Source organism: Peromyscus leucopus, chromosome 1 (genome assembly GCF_004664715.2).
Source record: "Peromyscus leucopus breed LL Stock chromosome 1, UCI_PerLeu_2.1, whole genome shotgun sequence".
NCBI classification, from domain to species: domain Eukaryota; kingdom Metazoa; phylum Chordata; class Mammalia; order Rodentia; family Cricetidae; genus Peromyscus; species Peromyscus leucopus.
The window spans coordinates 153,225,890-153,244,826 of NC_051063.1; the positions used below are offsets into that span (position 1 = coordinate 153,225,890).

General features: G+C 42.4%; 1 protein-coding gene across 2 annotated transcripts in view; it reads left to right on the top strand.

The window, feature by feature from the left end:
- The window catches only part of Hps5 (HPS5 biogenesis of lysosomal organelles complex 2 subunit 2), a 44,294-nt gene extending 25,603 nt beyond the window's left edge, over window positions 1-18,691 (top strand). For both annotated transcript variants that reach the window (XM_028860288.2, XM_037199099.1), the window contains 10 exons: window positions 2,301-2,450; window positions 2,966-3,037; window positions 3,312-3,889; window positions 9,292-9,412; window positions 9,605-9,760; window positions 10,686-10,805; window positions 12,189-12,302; window positions 15,016-15,122; window positions 16,345-16,615; window positions 18,065-18,691. In XM_028860288.2, coding sequence (XP_028716121.1) covers window positions 2,301-2,450; window positions 2,966-3,037; window positions 3,312-3,889; window positions 9,292-9,412; window positions 9,605-9,760; window positions 10,686-10,805; window positions 12,189-12,302; window positions 15,016-15,122; window positions 16,345-16,615; window positions 18,065-18,125 — 1,750 coding nt within the window. In that variant the 3' untranslated portion in view covers window positions 18,126-18,691. The remainder of the gene's footprint in view (window positions 1-2,300; window positions 2,451-2,965; window positions 3,038-3,311; window positions 3,890-9,291; window positions 9,413-9,604; window positions 9,761-10,685; window positions 10,806-12,188; window positions 12,303-15,015; window positions 15,123-16,344; window positions 16,616-18,064) is intronic.
- The last annotated feature ends 246 nt before the right edge of the window (window positions 18,692-18,937 follow it).

The following is an 18,937-nucleotide window of genomic DNA, read 5'->3' on the forward strand; positions in this document are numbered from 1 at the left end:
GCTTATTAGTCTTTTTTGTGTATGTTAAGATTTATCTACTTGTATTGATGTATGTGAAGTTGTGTGAGTTTATGTACACCATGTATACAGATGCCTGTGGAGGCTAGACCATATCAGATCCACTGGAACTGGAGTTACAAATGGTTGTGAACCTTCATGTGGGTACTGGGAACTATACCAGGTTCTCTAAAAGAGCATAAAGCACCTATACCTACTGAGGTGTCTTGCTGGCCTACTAGTGATTTCCTGATCCTTTCTCATTTAATGGGTTAATTTGGAGGAATTCCCCCCCCCTTTCTTGAGACATGTCCTCACTATGTTGCTTTAGCTGGCATGGAACTCTATTTGTAGACTGGGCTGGCCTCAAACTCACAGAGATTCACCTGCCTCTGCCTCCTGAGTACTGGGGTTAAAAGCACGCCATCACACCTGGGAGAACTGGAGATTTTTAAAAAAATTTTTTATTTATGTTTTATGTCTGAGTACTCTGCATATATACCTGCATGCCAGAAGAGGGCATCAGATATCAGATCCTATTATAGATGGTTGTGAGCCACCATGTGGTTGCTGGGAATCAAACTCAGAACCTCTGGAAGAGCACCCAGTTCTCTTAACCACTGAGCCATCTCTCCAGCCCCCAAATTAGAGATTTTTGAGAATTCTTTCTAGTTTGTGTATTCAACCAATCTTGGCACTGAGAATGAGAGAGATGTATCTTCTGCCCAGCTACTGGTACTAGTCCTGATGGGTACACATTCTTTTTGTAGAAGGTGCTACAAGCTGCAGGAAAATGTAATGGAATTCAGCTACTATCACAAAAGCAACGACTTGGAAAAGTCAAGGACTTTTCTGAAGGTCAAGCCATGGCTTAAGAGGTCTTGGTGATATTTTAGCTTTTGTATATATGTTTAGCTGGTTCCTACAATGACTTTCTTGTATGCTTCTAAGAACTTCTAACAGTGTATTTATCTAAAATACCTATCAAGCATCCAAGGCCAAACTATCTCCTGAAGTAAGTAAGGTAACAAACACCCTTGTGGAAATGACACCTGTTTCCTAGGTCAGGTAGATAGCGTTATTTCTTGTGCAATCTGAGACCCTCCTTTTCTATTACTAACTTTATAGACTCCTAACTTCTTACCTAACCACTTCTAGGAATGTAGACTGAGCACATAGATCTCCTTCTTGATATACTAACGGATTATTAGCTCTCAATTGACCTCCTCCTTTACCACTTCCAATTTTGGGTTGTAAAAGAAAGCCTGATGTCACTGCCTGAGGAAAATTCTTACCTGCCTTTATGACCCCATAAGAATTCAAGCCTGGTGACCTGGCTCTACCAGAGGATTGCTATTGCTTGGGTTTATAACTGGATACCTCAGGGACAGGAGACAAAAAGACAGTTATAAGGAGACATAAAAGACGAGATGGAAGATGAGGAAGAGCCAGATGGGAAAGTACTAGATGGGTAAGAATGAGATGAGAAGGACCTAGATGAGGCAGAATTAAGATGAGAGAATTAAGATAGAACTTAGAGGGGACAGCAGATAAATGTAGAGAGAAATCAGGCAAGAAAGGAGCTAGGCACGAGAACAGAACTGCAGCTGTGTAGACAGGATTTTATCCCAGAGGAATAAAGTAGATGAACAAAGAGCTTGGTGTACTTAGATTCTTTTCCTGAAAATAATGCTCGCCATTCGTAGTTTCTCTTCTGAGCACCTGGGAAGTGTATTATTAAGGCTGGTCCTTTTAGTATTATATAAGAAGGGTCTGGCTGGGCGGTGGTGGCGCACGCCTTTAATCCCAGCACTCGGGAGGCAGAAGCAGGTGGATCTCTATGAGTTTGAGGCCAGCCTGGGCTACCGAGTGAGTTCCAGGAAAGGTGCAAAGCTACACAGAGAAACCCTGTCTCGAGGAAAAAAAAAAAAAAAAAAAAAAAAGAAGGGTCTGTTCCTTGTTATTCTCTGACCAGGAAGTGGCTGATGATCACATGCTTAACTTACCTGAGTTGAAGGAGACATTGCATTGAAGAGACAGCTGGATGAGAGACTTTCCCTTTAGCATTGACTCATTAGCCTCAGGACAGTTTTATAAACACAATGAATCACCTTACTGTACGTTTTTACGAGCCTCATGTGAAATGTTGTTGATTAGAGAAATTGTTATGAGCAGTCTGTCTTGTTGTTAAGCTCGGGCTGGTTTTGTAGTACTAATGGAAACAGAAACATCAGGAACCAGAGTTTTTACTCTTGACAGTGTTGATATATTTTCATGTTAGGTTTTTGTTATCTGACTTCCAGTGTTTCTAGCTTTGTGCGTAAAACTACTGAGAAGATCGGCACCTTTCACACAAGCCCAGAGCTGAAAGAGACATTTGAATCTAAGGATGTTGACCAAGTACATGAAGAGGAAGTGAGTGCAGTTACCTGCCCTCTGGAGGAAGACACTGAGTAAGCCTTGTGTCTGAGTCTGGAATCCTAGGGGAACTAACTACCAGTGTGAAGAAGTCATAGACTGTACTGTGGGAGATCCTGTATGTATGATACTGCCTACTGAAGATTTTGCATAGCTCAGAAACTGCAAATTCTACAGTTTACAAAGAATTAACTCTGTTGAGACAGACTTTGAGTTTCATATCTCGTTCACCTTTCTCCCTCTCTGTTTTCTTATCACATTACTGGACTGTCAGAGGAATGTTAGATTAAGATCCAGGTCTTACTAGCTCTTCTCACTAGCTTGTAACTTTATGTCATTAATGCTGTATGGTCTGTCAGTTCTAGGATGTGCCATTGTGTAATGAATAAGAGTGGAACATTTGATGAAGATAATGGAATGAAAGACTCTTTAAGGCAATGTAACGTATGGCACACTTGCCATTTAACAAGCAGTAGAAGTCTTGGTCCAAGAAAGCTTTGATGGCCCTAAAACTTGTGAATAGGATTATTTCTTTTTCATGCTTTTCTAGGGAGGAAGAAATTAGTCAACTTCTTGAAGAAGACAGCCTTCAAGAACTCACAGCAGTGACAGCAGAAGCAATGTGAGTGGGGTGGCCTTTGGACAGCATTAGTAGTGCTCTTGACTGTCTAGGTCAGAAGTAGCCTCATTTGCAATAGATGTTCAATAATCAGTAATGTACTACAGAGTCAGTGTTGTCTGTCTTGTTGGCTTGTTGGGATAATTGTCATTTGAAGAACTCAAAAGCAACATTTACTCTAGATGATTATGCTTTATCAGTTAGGTTTGTTTAAACTGAAATAATCTATTTTTTTAAAATGAATGAGACCGTTTTCACATTCATCTGTTTTGTATAGGACCAAGTTACTGGACCCTCTGGTTTTATTTGAACCGAAGTCACTAAGAACAGTTTTACGTGAGTGGCTTTCACAGTTAGAAAAAACATTTGCCTCGAAGGACGTCGCTGGTGTTTCCAGTACCAGCAGTCTACCCATGAAATTGAACCTGGATGTGCACGTCCTTACTGAGTCAGAAGAGAGAGTATTAGGTGAAGACAGTGAAGAAGAAAAAGGGAATTCTTTAGGCATTGAAGAACCTGGTGGTCATATAGCCTGTGAGTCTGTAAGTAGCTTTAGTGAGCCCTTGGGCGACCTTTTTCGAGTATGTTCACCGTACACCATAGCAAACAGTCTTCAGAAGGACCTGGTGGAGTTGACAACACTGTGCTTGGAACTGAATGTGTTGACTTCTGTAGTGGAAAGCATAGGTGGACATGTGGACCGTGCTCTACAGCAGCTCTCTCCTGAGATCCTGGCTTGTCATTTCCTTAAGAAGTATTTTTTCCTCCTGGACTTGAAAAGAGCAAGGGAGAGTATCAAGCTAAGTTACGCCAACAACCCTTGTGTTTGGGACACTTTTGTTGAAGGACTGAAAGGTAATTTTCAAGTGCCAGTACCAAATGTAAGGTGTTTTATAATGGGGCTTGACAAAAGATTTGAGTAGAAAACTTACCTCTGTTTTGGCCAGGCTTTCTATTTTCTATTCATTCCTTTTTTTCTTTTCTTCTTTTCTTTTCCTTTTCCTTCCTTCCTTCCTCCTCCCTCCTTCTTTCCCTTCCCTCCCTCCCTCCCTCCCTCTCTCTTTTGAGACAGGGTTTCTTTCTTTCTTTTTTTTTTTTTTTTTTAAGATTTATTTATTTATTATGTATACTGTGTTCTGTTTGCATGTATCCCTGCAGGCCAGAAGAGGGAGCCAGATCTCATTACAGATGGTTGTGAGCCACCATATGGGTGCTGGGAATTGAACTCAGGACCTCTGGAAGAACAGCCAGTGTTCTTAACCTCGAGACAGGGTTTCTTTGTGTAACATCCTTGGCTGCTCTGGAACTTGTTGTGTAGATCAGGCTGGCTTGAACTCACAGAGATCTGCCTGCTTCTGCCTCCCAAATGATGGGATTAAAGGTGTGCACCACCATGCTCAGCTATTTTTAAAAAAAATATTTATTTGTTCTAGGACAGCCAGGGCTACACAGAGAAACCCTGTCTTGAAAAAAACAAACAAACAAAAAACCCCAAAACAATAAAATTATTTGTATTTTTGTGTATGTATGTGTGCCTCTTTGTCTGTGTGTATACCATATACATGCAGTGCTTGAAGAAGCCAGAAGAGAGCATCAGATCCCCTGGAGCAGGAGTCATAGGTGGTGGTGTACCTCCTCTTGTAGGTGGATGGAAACCAAACCCATGTCCTCCTCAAGAGCAGCAAGTGCTTTTAACTACTGAGCCACCTCTCCAGCCCCTGCAGTCTTTTTAAATTTTTTTTATTTGTGTGTGTTTGTGTGTGTGTGTGTGTGTGTGTGTGTGTGTGTGTGCCTGTATACATGATTGAGTGTATCATGGCATATTTTAGAGATCATAGGATAACTTTGGGTTTATCAGTTCTTTCCTTCCGCCATGTGGGTCCCCAGGTGTGAATTCAGGTGTCAGACTTGGTGGCATGCCATCTTTTTTTTTTTCTTTCATTTTTCTTTATTAAGAAATTTTCTACTCACTCTACATACTATCCACAGATACCCCCCTCCTCCCTCCTCTCACTCCCAAGCCCTCTTTCTCAAGCCACTCTGCATCCCCACATCCCCCAAATCGAGGTCTCCCATGGGGAGTCAGCAGAGCCCAGCACACTGAGTCTAGGCAGGTCCAAGCCCCTTCCCACTGCACCAAGGCTGTGCAAGGTGTCACACCACAGGCACCAGGTTCCAGAAGCCTGCCCATAGACCAGGGACAGATCCCATTCACCCTGCCTGGGTGCCCTCCAAACAGTTCAAGCCAAACAACCATCTTCCGTATCCAGAGGGCCTAGTCCAGTCCCATGGGGGCTCCACAGCCACCAGTCCACAGTTCATGGTTTTCTACTGGTGTGGCCGGTCATCTCTGCATATCCTCCCATCATGATCTCGACGCCCCTTGCCTGCAGTATCCCTCCCCTCTCTCATCAATTGGATTCCCAGAGCTCAACCTGGTGCCTGGCCGTGGATCTCTGTATCTGCCTCCATTAGTCACTGGACAAAGGCTCTATGATGACAGCTAGGTTATTTGCTAGGCTGGTCACTAGAGTAGAAGACAGGTCCAGGCACCCTCTGGACCACTGCCAGCAGACCAAGTTGGGGTCAACCTTGTGGATTCCTGAGAGCCTCCCCAGCACCCTGCCTCTTCCTATTCCCATATTCTCATCTATCATGGTATCTTCCTCCCTGCCCTCCCACTCTGTCCCTGTTCCAGCTTGACTGTCCCATTTCCCTATGTTCTCCTCCCCCACTCCTCACCCTCTGCTGACCCCCCACAGCCCACTCATGTAGGTCTCATCCACTTTTCCTTCACAGGGTCATCCATGTGTCCCTCCTAGGGTCTTTCCCTGTTAGCTAGCCTCTCTGGAATTGTGGGTTGCAGTTTGGCCATCCCTTCCCTCACATTTAGTATCCACTTATGAGTGAGTACATACTATGTTTGTCCTTCTGAGTCTGGGTTACCTCACTCAAGATGATATTTTCTAGTTCCATCCATTTGCCTGCAAATTTCATGATATTATTGTTTTTTTACTGTTCAGTAGTACTCCATTGTGTATATGTGCCATATTTCTTTTTTATCCATTCTTCAGTTGAGGGACATCTAGGTTGTTGTTTCCATGTTCTTGCTATTATGAATAATGCTGATATGAACATAGTTGAGCATGTGTCCTTGTGGTAAGATTGAGCATTCCTTGGGTATATGCCCAAGAGTGGTATAGCTGGGTCTTGAGAAAGACTTATTCCCAATGTTCTGAGAAACTGCCATACCAATTTCCAGAGTGGTTGTACAAGTTTGCATTTCCACCAACAGTGGAGGAGTGTTCTCCTTGTGGCACGCCATCTTTTTCCACTGAGCCATCTCAGTGGTCCTGTATTCTACTCATTTAAGCTTTAATTGTTTTCAAATATTGACTTATTTTGTTACTCTATAAGAAATTAGCTTTGTCTTTCTTCCTCCCTCTCTCCCTTTCTCTTTCTCTCATTTGTTTGTTTTGTTTTTTTGAGACAGGGTTTCTCTGTGTAGCCTTAGCTGTCCCAGAGCATATTCTGTAGACCCAGCTGGCCTCAAACTCTGCCTGCCTCTGCCTCTCAAGTGCTCAGGCTTGGTTGCTGCTCATGCTAGCTGCTGTCCATCTTTATAGACTTATATTCACATGTGTTGCTCTTTTTTCTCTGCTATATTACACTGTTTTCCAAGTTTTTTTTTTTCCTTCAGAATTCTGCTTGAGTAACAGATGCCACATTGTCTCCAGCAACTGAGACATTAAATGCAATTTTTCTTCATTGCCCAGTCAGTTGCTATAGGTAGTGACATACTTGCATATTATCTAACTTGAGGGTTTTTTGGCTTCCTGGAAAATGCATCTGTAGTTACAGTTCTGCTTCAGTTCACATATAAAGCTTAAAAGTAGGTTGTGTTTTATGTGACATAAGCAAGATACTTCTTTTCAAATAGAATGTCTGACAATGTTCCTAGCTTAAATTGTATCTTTTTCTTTGTTGTGTGATCATACTCAAACTTCATCCCTAGAAATTGGCAGAAAAGTCTGTGAGTGCTCAGGTGGTTACTCTACCAGTGCAGGCTAGAGCATGCAGGGTGCAGATGAATTCAGGGGGACCCAGCATGAAGCTTTCCTTGCTTCTCCAGCTCTTTAAGTTCTTGTCTGACACGGTCAAATGGGAAGCAGTGTCGTGGCAAGTGTGTTCTTTTAAGTAGAAGCTGAACATTGGCTTTTGGACAGGTGCCACCTGTTTGATAATATTCCAATTATGGAGGATGTTTTTGTTGTTTTGTTTTTAATTAATTTGGGGGATCAGAGAGATGTTTCTGAGGGGAAAGCACTTGCTGTGCAAGGCTAGAAGTGTGAGTTCCATCTCCAGAACTCACATTAAGATGGAAGGAGAGAACACTGTCCACATGGTTGTCTTCCTACCTCCACAGGCACACGGTGGCATGCATTCCCACCTCCATGCATGCAAACACATCATGCACACACACATTGATAATAAAGATGTTTTCTAGGTTGACATAGAAATAAGGGGTTTCATCATGGCACTGTCATGTGTCATCATACTTTTTCTCACTCATTTTCTACTTTCTTTTTCCTCTTTCCAGCTGATGCCTGTTCCCTCTATTTCTCCTCTTTGTTCTATTACCATCTCTCTATCCGTATAAGAGAAAACATGCATTTGTCTTCTGAGTCTGGCTTATTTTGCTTAATATGATTTCCAGTTGCATCCATTTTCCCACAGATGTCATGATTTCATTTTCCTTTATGACCACATGAATTCCATCTATAGGGCACCACATTTTTTTTATCCATTCGTCTGCTGATGGACATATAGGCTCGTTTGGTTTCTTAGCTGTTGTGAACACTGAAGCTACAACTTGGATGCATTGGTATCTCTGTAGTGTTGACTCTGGATCCTTGGGGTGAATACCCAGCAGTGGGGTACCTGGGTCATATGGCAGATCCAGTTCCAGCTTTGTGAGAACCCTCCACATTGATTGTGATAGCGACTGTGTCAGTTTGCACTCCTGCCACAGTGTGTGAGCTCTTCTGTCCCCACATCAGAGCAAGCTGATTGTTTTCTTGATGAAAGGCAGGTCTGAAACTATCTGTGGTTATATGTCTTAGGACCATTGAAAACTACTGGAAAAAAAATCCTCATTTTACATTAGAATCAAACCCTTTTTTCCTTTTTTCTTTTCTCTTTCCTCCTCCCTCCTCCTCCTCTCCCTCTCCTTCTCCTTCTCCTCCTCTTTCTTTTCCTCCTCCTTCTTTCTTCTTTTCTCTTTTCTTTTCTTTATTTTTTTCCCTTGGAGTCAGGATCTCTCTACAGAGCCTCAGCTGTCCTGGATGAAGCTTACTACATAGACCAGGCTGGCCTCAAACTCATGAGATCCACCTGCCTCTGCCTCCTGGGTGCTAGGATCAAAGGTGTGTACTACCACACCTGGCATTTTCTCTCTCTCTTTTTTTTTTTTTTTAACAGAAAAGGTTTTTAACTAGAGTGCCACTGGCTTCATTTGCTAGTTTGGCTATAAATGATTTCTGGTTGCTCCCCAAAGTCAGTTCTTCCTTCTTAGGATGAGTAATTGCTGGACTACTGCTTTTTTGTTTTGATTTTAATTTTAAAGGTGAACTATTTTTAAATCAATTTTACTGAACTTATTTCTAAGAGGTGATATGGAAATACTGGTCCTGTAAAAACTGAGCAGTTTGGCATTGACAATAGAGATATGTGGCTTGTGATACACACACACACACACACACACACACACACACACACACACACACACACATGGTACACAGCCCTATAAACTTATTTTTCAAGGATAATAGTGACTTATATAGTCACTATTTGTTCTTTTGTCCTCTGAAAATTTCAGTACATGAGTCTGAAGAGGAGGCTTAGAAGCTGAGTGCTAGTGCTTGCTGCTCTTGCAGAGGACCTGAGTTTGATCCTGGCATCGACATCAGATAGCTTACAGCTCCAGCTCCAGGGGATCCGATGTTCCCTTCTGACCTCTAGGTACCCCAGCACACACAAACACAAAAATAAAAATTCTAGTAAGTTTTGTTTCCCAATTTGACTTAATGGTCTTGAAAAGTTGAGATTATATCCTGGTAGGTTTTGTTTTGTTTTCTGCAATGCTTAACAAATATTGGGGCCTTGCCCTAGTGGGTGACAGTTGAATCAATGTATCCAAGAATATCTGCGGCAAAGGGGTGAAGGGAAAGACTGTTTTCTGTTTCGTTTCCTTTCAGAAATGGCAAGTTCTAATCCTGCATACTTGGAGATGGAAGAAGGAGACCTGCCCACAGGGCTGCAGTTACTGGATGGCTCGGTCCCTTCAGATAGTCCCTTGTTGATTGCATTTGCCACCCGGTAGGTTGTCCTGTTTGTTTGTGGGACCCTAAACATCTGCAGTGTTTTTATGGCTTAGTATCTAAAGTGTGACTCACTTTGCATATTGTGCAGCTTATTATTATTTACTTTTCTTTCTAGTGAGTCCATAGTATAACAAATCTTACTATGGCACTGAAGTTGGGGACTGATGTGCTTTGTTTTCAAATGCAGATTGTATGATAGATTTGGGGAGTCTGCCCTTCGAGCCTTCATCAAGTTTTATCCATCCATCTCACCTTCGGACATCGCACAGCTTTGCCGTCATCATCCCGCTCAGTTTTTGGCCTATCTAGACAGTCTGGTGAAGTCAAGGCCTGAAGATCAGTGGTGAGAAGGCCTGTGTAGTCTCTGTTTAGGTGGAGCGTTGTTTCTATTGTGTCCCATTCAGTTGTCACATTTTCACTGCCAGCCATCAGGACGTCCAGGCACCTACTGTGGAAGATGAGGATTTGGGCAGTTTTCTACCGCCCCAGCACACACTTTACCCCCCTTCCCCTGCACAGCGTGAATCCCCTTACACCACAGATGCACACATACCACACTTCACCCCCTGTCTGAGAGTCTCAGGTTCTCCGTGTAAAATTAAATCCTCCATGCTGGAGAGATGGCTAAGCAGAGAGGAGGGAGCACTTGCTGCTCTTGCAGGGGTCCCAGGCTCCATTCCCAGCGTTCACATGACAACTCACAACAGTCTGTGACTGTAGCTATGGAGATCTGAGTGGCCTGAGGTACTGCATACATATGATGCATATACATGCAGGCAACACACACACATAAAATAAAAATAAATAATCTTCAAAAAGCAAATAAATTCTTGACTCAGCATGGGTTCAGCCAAAGCTGATTCTCCTTCCCCTGCCAGTGATGCTTTTCCTTGCAGTAGCCCGGCTTTCGGGAGTGGATCTCTATTCCTGCTTCTTTTCTTTCAGGCTGGGCCATCATTTGTCCTCCCCATGACAGTAAACTCCTGATTAATGATAAGTCTGGAAGCTCTTCTTCCTTTTCCATGTTTGCCACTCGGGACCCCTCCTTCCCTACTCTGGTGCTCACACCCTCTTTCCTACCTCCCTGTTGATTTTTCCTCATCGCCTTACAGCTTGCTCACTCACTTAGTGGACTGATGGTCTCACTAGCATCTCTAGCCGTTTGTAGTAGAGGAGCTTCCAAGTTATCCTTTATCGTTTTCTTTACATCCACACACTTTGTTTTCTCTCATGAAGATCAATGTTATTTCTCCCCAACTTGCTCTCAGGCCATCCTTCCTTGAGTTCCTTCTACAACCAGAATCTCTAAGACTTGACTGGCTGCTGTTGGCAGTGTCCCATGATGCTCCGCCAAGCACAAGCACAGTAGATGATGAAGGGCATCCCAGGTAAGCGTCCTCCTCTGTGAGCCTTCCCTCAAAGTGGAACTGATAGTTTCCCTTGTAGCGTCCAGGCTCACTTTAGGAACAGCAGTAGAAAAACTTAACCAAATACTGGGAGTAACAAGATTGTGTGTCCACATACATTCTTGTAGTTCTGAATACTGTGAGTGAGGTTACAGACCCTGTAAAAATCTCACAGTTTCTTTCAGAAAAATGCACATTCATGTAAAAATTTGCACATAACTTCAAAGAATTAAACTGGCCTCCCTGCAGTTCTTTTGGAGACCCACAGTGAACCCTGGATTAGCCCATTTTAAAAGAAAAAAAAAAGCAAAAAAAAAAAAACTGTGTGTGTGTGTGTGTGTGTGTGTGTGTGTGTGTGTGTTTCAAAAATGTGTCAATTAATTTGTAAATGTGCCCTGAGGAACACCAGTACATGACACAGAAACAGTCCTGTATTCTCCTCTAAGGGAAGCCTTTTGAAAGCACTGCCTCTTGCCAAATGCCTGTTTTATTTGATTTACTCCTCAGCAAAACCCTAGGTAGACAGCAGTGGCTGTGGTGATGGAATCAAGGTATTAGGATTAAACGGAATTAAATCGGTACAGTAGTAGGATTAAACTCAGTACCTGCATGCTATGCAGTCACTGAGTTACACCCCAGTCCCTATTTCTGTTTTGTTATTGTTGTTGTTTGTAACACAAATTTTTAAATGGTCTTAATAAATAAAACACATGGAGCCAGAAATTTGGATTAAAGCCCAAGAGAACAGGGCAAACCGTGAGCTAACCTCACCTTGCCAAGTCCGCAGCTTTCAAAGAAAGCTTCTTCCTATATACTCACGTTTATGTTTCCATTCTATTCTCTTATTGGCTCTTTTAGCCCAGCTACATCACTTCCTCTTCTTACAGCTCTGTCACTTTCTGTCTGTCTGTACAGACCTCCAGACCTCTATGGTTAGTACTGGGATTAAAGGCATATGTCACCACACCTGCCTCCTCCCTAGTGTGGCCTTGAACACACCCGAGATCCTGCCTGCTAAGTGATAGGATTAGGGCGTGTGCTGCAGCTCCCTGACTTCTTTGTTTACTTATAATGGCTGGCCTTTTCCCTCTGATCTCTAGGCAAGCTTTATTTATTAAAGCACAAATAAAATATCACATTTCAGCCCAAATAAAATGTCACCACAGTTGTTTTTTTTCATTTTGAAATGAACAAGTTATAAGAAAAGGAGCTATTTTTAATTTAATTTTTTAAACAGCAACATAGAAATATTTGGAAATTATAATAATGGTATATGCTTCAACTGTAGTCTCCCTATTAGATGACTACAAAGTACTTTCTAGAGTTTATTTCCTATCTAATTATCTTTACTTTTTCATTTCATAGGCCACATTCACACTTGCTTTCCTGGGGTTATAGTCAGTTGATCCTTCTTCTGATTAAACTTCCTGCAGACTTTACAACCAAAGAGAAAATGACTGACATCTGTAAGTCCTATGGGTAAGTGAGGATGTTTACATACGCTGGTCTGGAGGTTGAGATCCACAAATAAGCCTCTAGTTAAGGTCCTGCATTGTTGTGCTTTATTATGCAAGGATTCAATATGATACTTAAACATAAATGCACTTTTTTTTTAACACTATAGCTTTTACTTTCTGTGTATGGCCGTTTTGCCTACATGAATGTCTGCACTACAGAGGTCAGAAGAGGACATCAGGACTTGCTGGGACTGGAGTTATAGACAGTTGTGAGCCACCATGACAATCGGTTTTTTGGGTTTTTTTTTTGGTTTTTTTGAGACAGAATTTCTCTGTGTAGCTTTGCACCTTTCCTGGAACTCGCTTTGTAGACCAGACTGGCCTCGAACTCACAAGAGATTCGCCTGCCTCTGCCTCCCGAGTGCTAGGATTAAAGGTGTGTGCCACCACCGCCTGGCGCAGCCAGTGATCTTAACTCCTGAGCCATCTCTCCAGCCCTATGTTTTAAGTGATAGTAACCATTATCTTTCTTTGAAATTTTATTCCTATATTGTAAGGAGAGAATGGCCCATGTGAGTTCTTTGTATTCCTTCTGCCCAGTTGCTAGAGCCAGTTCTCAGGCCGTTACATATTGTTTCCACACCAGTTAGAATAGCTAAAAGATTTGCAAGAAGGGGGAGATCAGAGTAGGTTTCCTGGTGAAGGGCTCTGGAGGAAGGGAGATTGGGAGTCAGCCCTGAAGGCTGTGGAGCGGGGAGGGTCTGCTGAGGGAGGCAGCAGGAGGATGAAAAACTGACGCCACTGATGAGAGGGTCAGTCACTACTGTCTGGTGATCTTGACTTCTGCTCCACCTGAAGCAGTGTCTTTTAGAGGGACCTTTGTCTTTCTTTTCCCTTAGAGGGAATTCATGCAATGGCAACTATGTGGTATTTATTTATTCATTGATAATGAAGGATGAGACTGGTGGCAGGTGGTGAGATCATAAGATACTCTTGTGGACTTAAATAATAAATGGTAGTTTGTTTTATTTTTAATTTAATTTTGAGGAGGGGGCAGGTGCATGCATGTCGTCTGTGTGGAGGTTAGAGAACAGTCTTCTAGAGTTTGTTCTCTACCCTATGGGTCCCAGGGATAGAACTTGGGTTGTCAAGGTTGGCAGCAATGCCATAACCTGCTGAGCCATCTCTTACCCTCTTTTAGACTCTCCTGAGATGATTCCTAGTGTCATCCACGAGAAAGGAAATTCTACAGGAAGAGATTGTGTGAATTATTACAGGTTGAGGGGTTGGTGATTAGGGAGCCCACCAAGGAAAAAGTCCATGGACTAAGATTTGGAGACGCATTCTGTTTTTGTATTGAATGGTAAAACTTAAAAAGGAGGTTCAGGGGTTAAGAGCACTGGCTTTTCTTCCAGAGGATCCAGGTTTGATTCTCAGTGCAACCATCTGTAGCTCCAATTCCAGTGGATCTGACATCCTCTTCCAGCCTCCCCAGGCACCAGACTCACATGTGGTACATATATGTATACATGCAGGCAAAGCAGCCATATACATAAAGCAAATAAAATTAAAAAAACGAAACTACTTGCAAAGCACATAAAGCTTTATTTCTTAAGTGCACTAGGTCAAGGCTCTGGAGTTGAAGTGTGTGTGATAATGGAAATATTCTACTGCACTGCCCCCTAGCCACTAGCCACATGCAATCACAAGTTTTAACTACAAAACTGATTTTTAGGGACTAGAGAGGTGGCTCAGTGATTAAGAACACTTGTTGCTCTTGCTAAGGATCTAGGTTCAATTCCTAGCATCTACATGAAGATTCACAACTGATGTAATTCTAGTCCAGGGGATCTGATGCCCTCTTCTGGCCTTTGGGGACACCAGGCTTATACATTATGCACATATATGTAGACAAACACATATACAAAATATAAAAATAAATCTCGGGCTGGGCTGGGGTGGTGCACACCTTTAATCCCAGTACTTGGGAGGCAGAGGGAGGCGGATCTTTGTGAGTTTGACGCCAGGTCTACACAGTGAGTTCTAGACACCCAGGGCTACACAGAGAAACCCTATCTCAAAACAAAACAAAAAGCCAACAAAGCTGTAACTAAATAAGTAAATAAATAAGTACATACATACATAAGTAAATCTTGGGATTGGGAAGATGGCTGAGGGGTGAAGAGTACTTTCCAGAGGACCCAGGTTCAATTCCCAGCACTCACATGGCAGCTCACAACTCTCTATAACTCCAGTTCCAGGGGATCCATTAACTACTTCTGGGCTCGTTGGACAACAGGCATACATTTGATACACAGACATTCATGTAGGCAAAATACCTATATCCATAAAAAATTTAAAGTTCCTTTAAATAAATAAATCTTTTTAAAAAGACAACACTAGCTTGTGGTAGTGCATGCCTTTAATCCCAGCACTTAGGAGGCAGAGGCAGGCAGAATTTGAGTTCAAGGCCAAACTGGTCTACAGAGGGAGTTCCAGGATAGCCAGGCCTACACAGTGAAACTGTTTTGAAAAAATCCAAAAAAAAAAAAAAAAAAAAAAAAAGAAAAGAAAAGAAAAGAAAAGGATTGTCTTAACAACAACAAATTATCTCTGAGTTTTAATTTTTATTTACTTTTACCTTAAGCTTTAATGACCACATGTGGCTAATATGTTCAGTGCAGTTCATGGACATAGACTGCACTTACTCTTTTATCAACTTTGTTCCCTTTAAGTTTCTGGCCTGGATATCTGACACTCTGTCTGGAGCTGGAGAGGAGGAGGGAGGCCTTCACCAACATTGTGTATCTGAATGACATAAGCCTGATGGAAGGGGACAATGGTATGTAAATCCCAAATGTAACTCCTCATTGTGGTATTCTGGAAGTCTCTCCTCACTTTTCAGTAAGCAAATTTGAACATTTTAGAGGCTGTCTACATAATTTAGATAACTGTTAAATTGTGGACACCTTGCCTAGTCTTTGGTATATTATGGCTTCGTTTCTATTTAACAACTGCTTACTGTTTTAAGCACTATACTCCATATTTTCATATGCTGTTGCAAGTAAGGTAACTCTTGGGATAGATAGTCTCAGAACTGGACATCTGCCTTTCATTCTTGCCCACTTTAAAGCTCTTTCTGTTCAGCAGCTAGAATGAGTCTTAAAAAAAAAAAAAAAAAAGAAAAAGAGGGCTGGAAAGATGGCTGAGCAGGGAAGAGCACTTGGTGTTCTTGCAGAAGGCCAGAGTTTGGTTCCCATCACCACATGTTGGGTGGATCATACTTGCCTATAATCCTAGTTCCATGGACCTTAACACCCTTTTCTGGCTTCTGTGGACACCTGCACACATGTTCTCATATACACATGCGTACACACACACACAAAACAGTAAATTAAATCTTAGAAACAACTGAGCGATGTAGCTTCCTCCCTGTAAGCCCTTGCATGAACTCATACACAATTTATACTGTTAAGTGTTCCCGTGGGCCTGACCCATCGTCTTATCCTCACTGCACACTTTTACCTTTGTGCACTGTCAGCTTTTCAGACTATCCTGAACTCAGCAGGTTCTTTGCTGTGTCCCATCATCTTCCATGTCTCCTGGGTCAGAAATGCAGTCCTCTCCCCTTGCCGCTTGCCCCTGCTCCGAGTTTGGATGTCATGCAGGCTGCATGCATAAGCCCTTCTGCCTGTCTCATTATTTAGCTTTTGTTTGGATGTTGCTTCCACGTTAGAACCTCTCTCAGATCCTCTGAACCATGCCTGCAATTCTGTAGTTCCTTATTATTTTCCTTCATATACCTGACATGATTCATAAGTAGTGATTTGTTCATCTATGTAAGCCTTTATAACCTGATTGCTGCAGGAGTGTGGAGGTTGATTCTGTTTTGTTCCTTGTTGCATCTCCAGGAAGCTTGAGAATGATTTTAATTCTGTGTGTTTGGAAGATTTGTACTGAGGTGAAGAGACTCTGTTCTTAAATGTCTTTGTTTGGTCTTAAGTGTTCTTGCAGTTCTCACGTTTCATGTATGGAACCTGTATGCTCTGTGTTTCTGTGTGCAGGGTGGATCCCTGAGACCTTGGAGGAATGGAAGCTTCTCCTACATCTACTACAGAACAAGAGCTCAAGGCCAACTCCTCAGGAGTCACTAAATGGCAGCCTCAGTGATGGGCCTGCCCCCATCAATGTGGAGAATGTGGCACTCTTGTTAGCTAAGGCCATGGGCCCAGATCGGGCTTGGTCACTGCTACAGGAATGTGGTCTAGCCCTTGAGTTGTCGACAAAGTTTACCAGAACCTGTGACATCCTGAGGATCGCTGAGAGAAGACAGAGGTAAAGCCAGCCTGCCATACACTGTCTGTGGTGCCTGCATATGTAGGCTTGCACAGACTTTCAGCAGTAGGTAGATGGGAGTGCAGAGATCATGTAATCTCAACCCCTCACTAGCACATGAGGAGACTGAGACACATCTGATGATTATGGTGTAAATGAAGAGGCCAAAGTAAAATTTTACTCATTAGCATGATCAAGGTACTCTTCAGCTTAGTGTGAGTGCCCCACTACCATGCATCCTCAGTTCTCTAAGAATGGTATTGATACAGATCTGTGAGCTTGCTGCCTAGTAGGCCAAGGCAGGAGAACCATGAGTTCAAAGACACAGGGGATTTAGTGAAATCCCGGTTGAAATGTGAAAAGAGGCTGGGCATGTGGCTCAGTGGCAGAGCATTTATTTATCATGCATGAAGCTCTGAATTCAATATCCAGTTTAAAACACAAAGCAAAATTATTTACTTAAATATTACACACACACACACACACACACACACACACATTTATTTTACTCAAGTTTTTCTTTTTCTATTTGTGTTAAAATAGATATTGTAGAAAAAAACAAAACAACAACAACAAAAAAAAACATAAGCAAGTGTGATAGCACACACCTGTAATCTCAGCTCTGGGTGTGGCTGAGACAGGAGGATCAGCAGTTCAATGCCAGCCTGGACTGTATAGCATTAACTACCTGTCTTTAAAAAAAGGAAAAGAAAAGAAAAGAGAAAGCAAATCCATGTGAAATTTGCTGTCTAGAGCATTTAGTGATTTAGTGTGTGCAGGTTGCTTTGCAGCCAGTTTCTAGTATATTTTCCTCTGAATTGATGTGCCAGAGCTACTAAACAGGCCTTCATTCCCATACCCCTGACAACCATCATTCGACTTTCTGTTGAGTTGGAGCATCCCAGATGCCTCATTAAAGTAGAATGATAACAATATAGGTTGAGTATCCCATAGCTAATATACCTGGGAATGGAAGTATTCCAGGTTTCAGAGGTTTTAGATTTGAGAAGAGCTTCTCAACTGGTAGTGATGCTGAATGAACATTTGTGCTTACCAGCTTTGAAATCATCCTTGAAGAAATAGCTAAGTCTATTGCTCATTTTAGAGTCAGGTTGCTAGTTTAGCTGTGGAATTCCACCATATTCTAAATGTCTAGATGCCTCTTACCAGGTAGGATTTGCATGTACTTTCTCCCATTCCAGATTGCTTGTTCATTTTGTTGATCGCTTTCTTTTTTCCCCAACACTGGGCATTGAACCTGAGACCTCATCTATGCATGGCCACATTCCAGTTCCCAGATGATGATGTTCCCAGCCCACTCTGCTGGTTTCAGCCTTTGTCTTTTGATCACAGTGTTTTGAGTCCTCTTTAGTCTTTAGAGTTTTTGCTTTGCTATTAAGAATGAACTAGGACAACTGAATTTGCTTGTTTCCTTCTGTGGAATTTCAGAGCGCTGATACAAGGTATGCTTGAGAAGTGTGACCGGTTCCTCTGGTCACAGCAGGCCTAGTGGGAGATCTTTCGGGACATGGTATCATTTGACCAAGTGGAATCCTGCTCCAGAACCTTCAGAGGACTGCCACAGAAGGAAAGGGGATACCCCAAACCATGCCAGGAACAGAACCTGCCGTGCTGCTGCAGTTGCTGTTGCCACCATTTCCACCTTGGCACTTGGCTTTTGTGGCTCTATGACCTCAGAGTTTATCAACCAAAGTCGGCTCTTGGAAGAAGTTGGTCATGGTTCAGTGGCACCAGCATGGGACTGCTCACTGCCCTGTGGTGTTCAGTGTGTACACAGTAGTGTTTGCAATGTTAGTGCATCAGGGAATGTTTTCTACTGTGGCACATCTGTTGGGGGCAGATGCTTTGCTACATGAGGACAGATAATATTGTGAACTGGAGTTCAGTACTATATACACTTGTCTGAGGCCATCTAGAAATTACTGAGTTAAGACTTAGAACAATGACATTGTTTAAAGAGTATTACCCAAAAGAGTCATGCACTTTTTTTTCCTTTCTTTTTTTGGAAACAGGGTCTTACTTTGTAACTCTAGCTAGCCTGGAACATGCTAGACCAGGCCGACCAGGCTGGCCTAGACCTTTGAGATTTGCCTTCCTTTCTCTGCTTTCTGAGTGTTGGGATTAAATGTGTGTGCCACCCCCCACCGCCAACACACTTTTAAAAATTATTTTTAAAGAGCTAGGTAAGAGAAAGTCAAGCACTAATATAAGTTATAACAAATGATGGTGTTATTTAAGCCATGTAACTAGATTGTCATTTGTGAGCCTTTACTTTATGTTGTATTGGTAATAAATGATGGT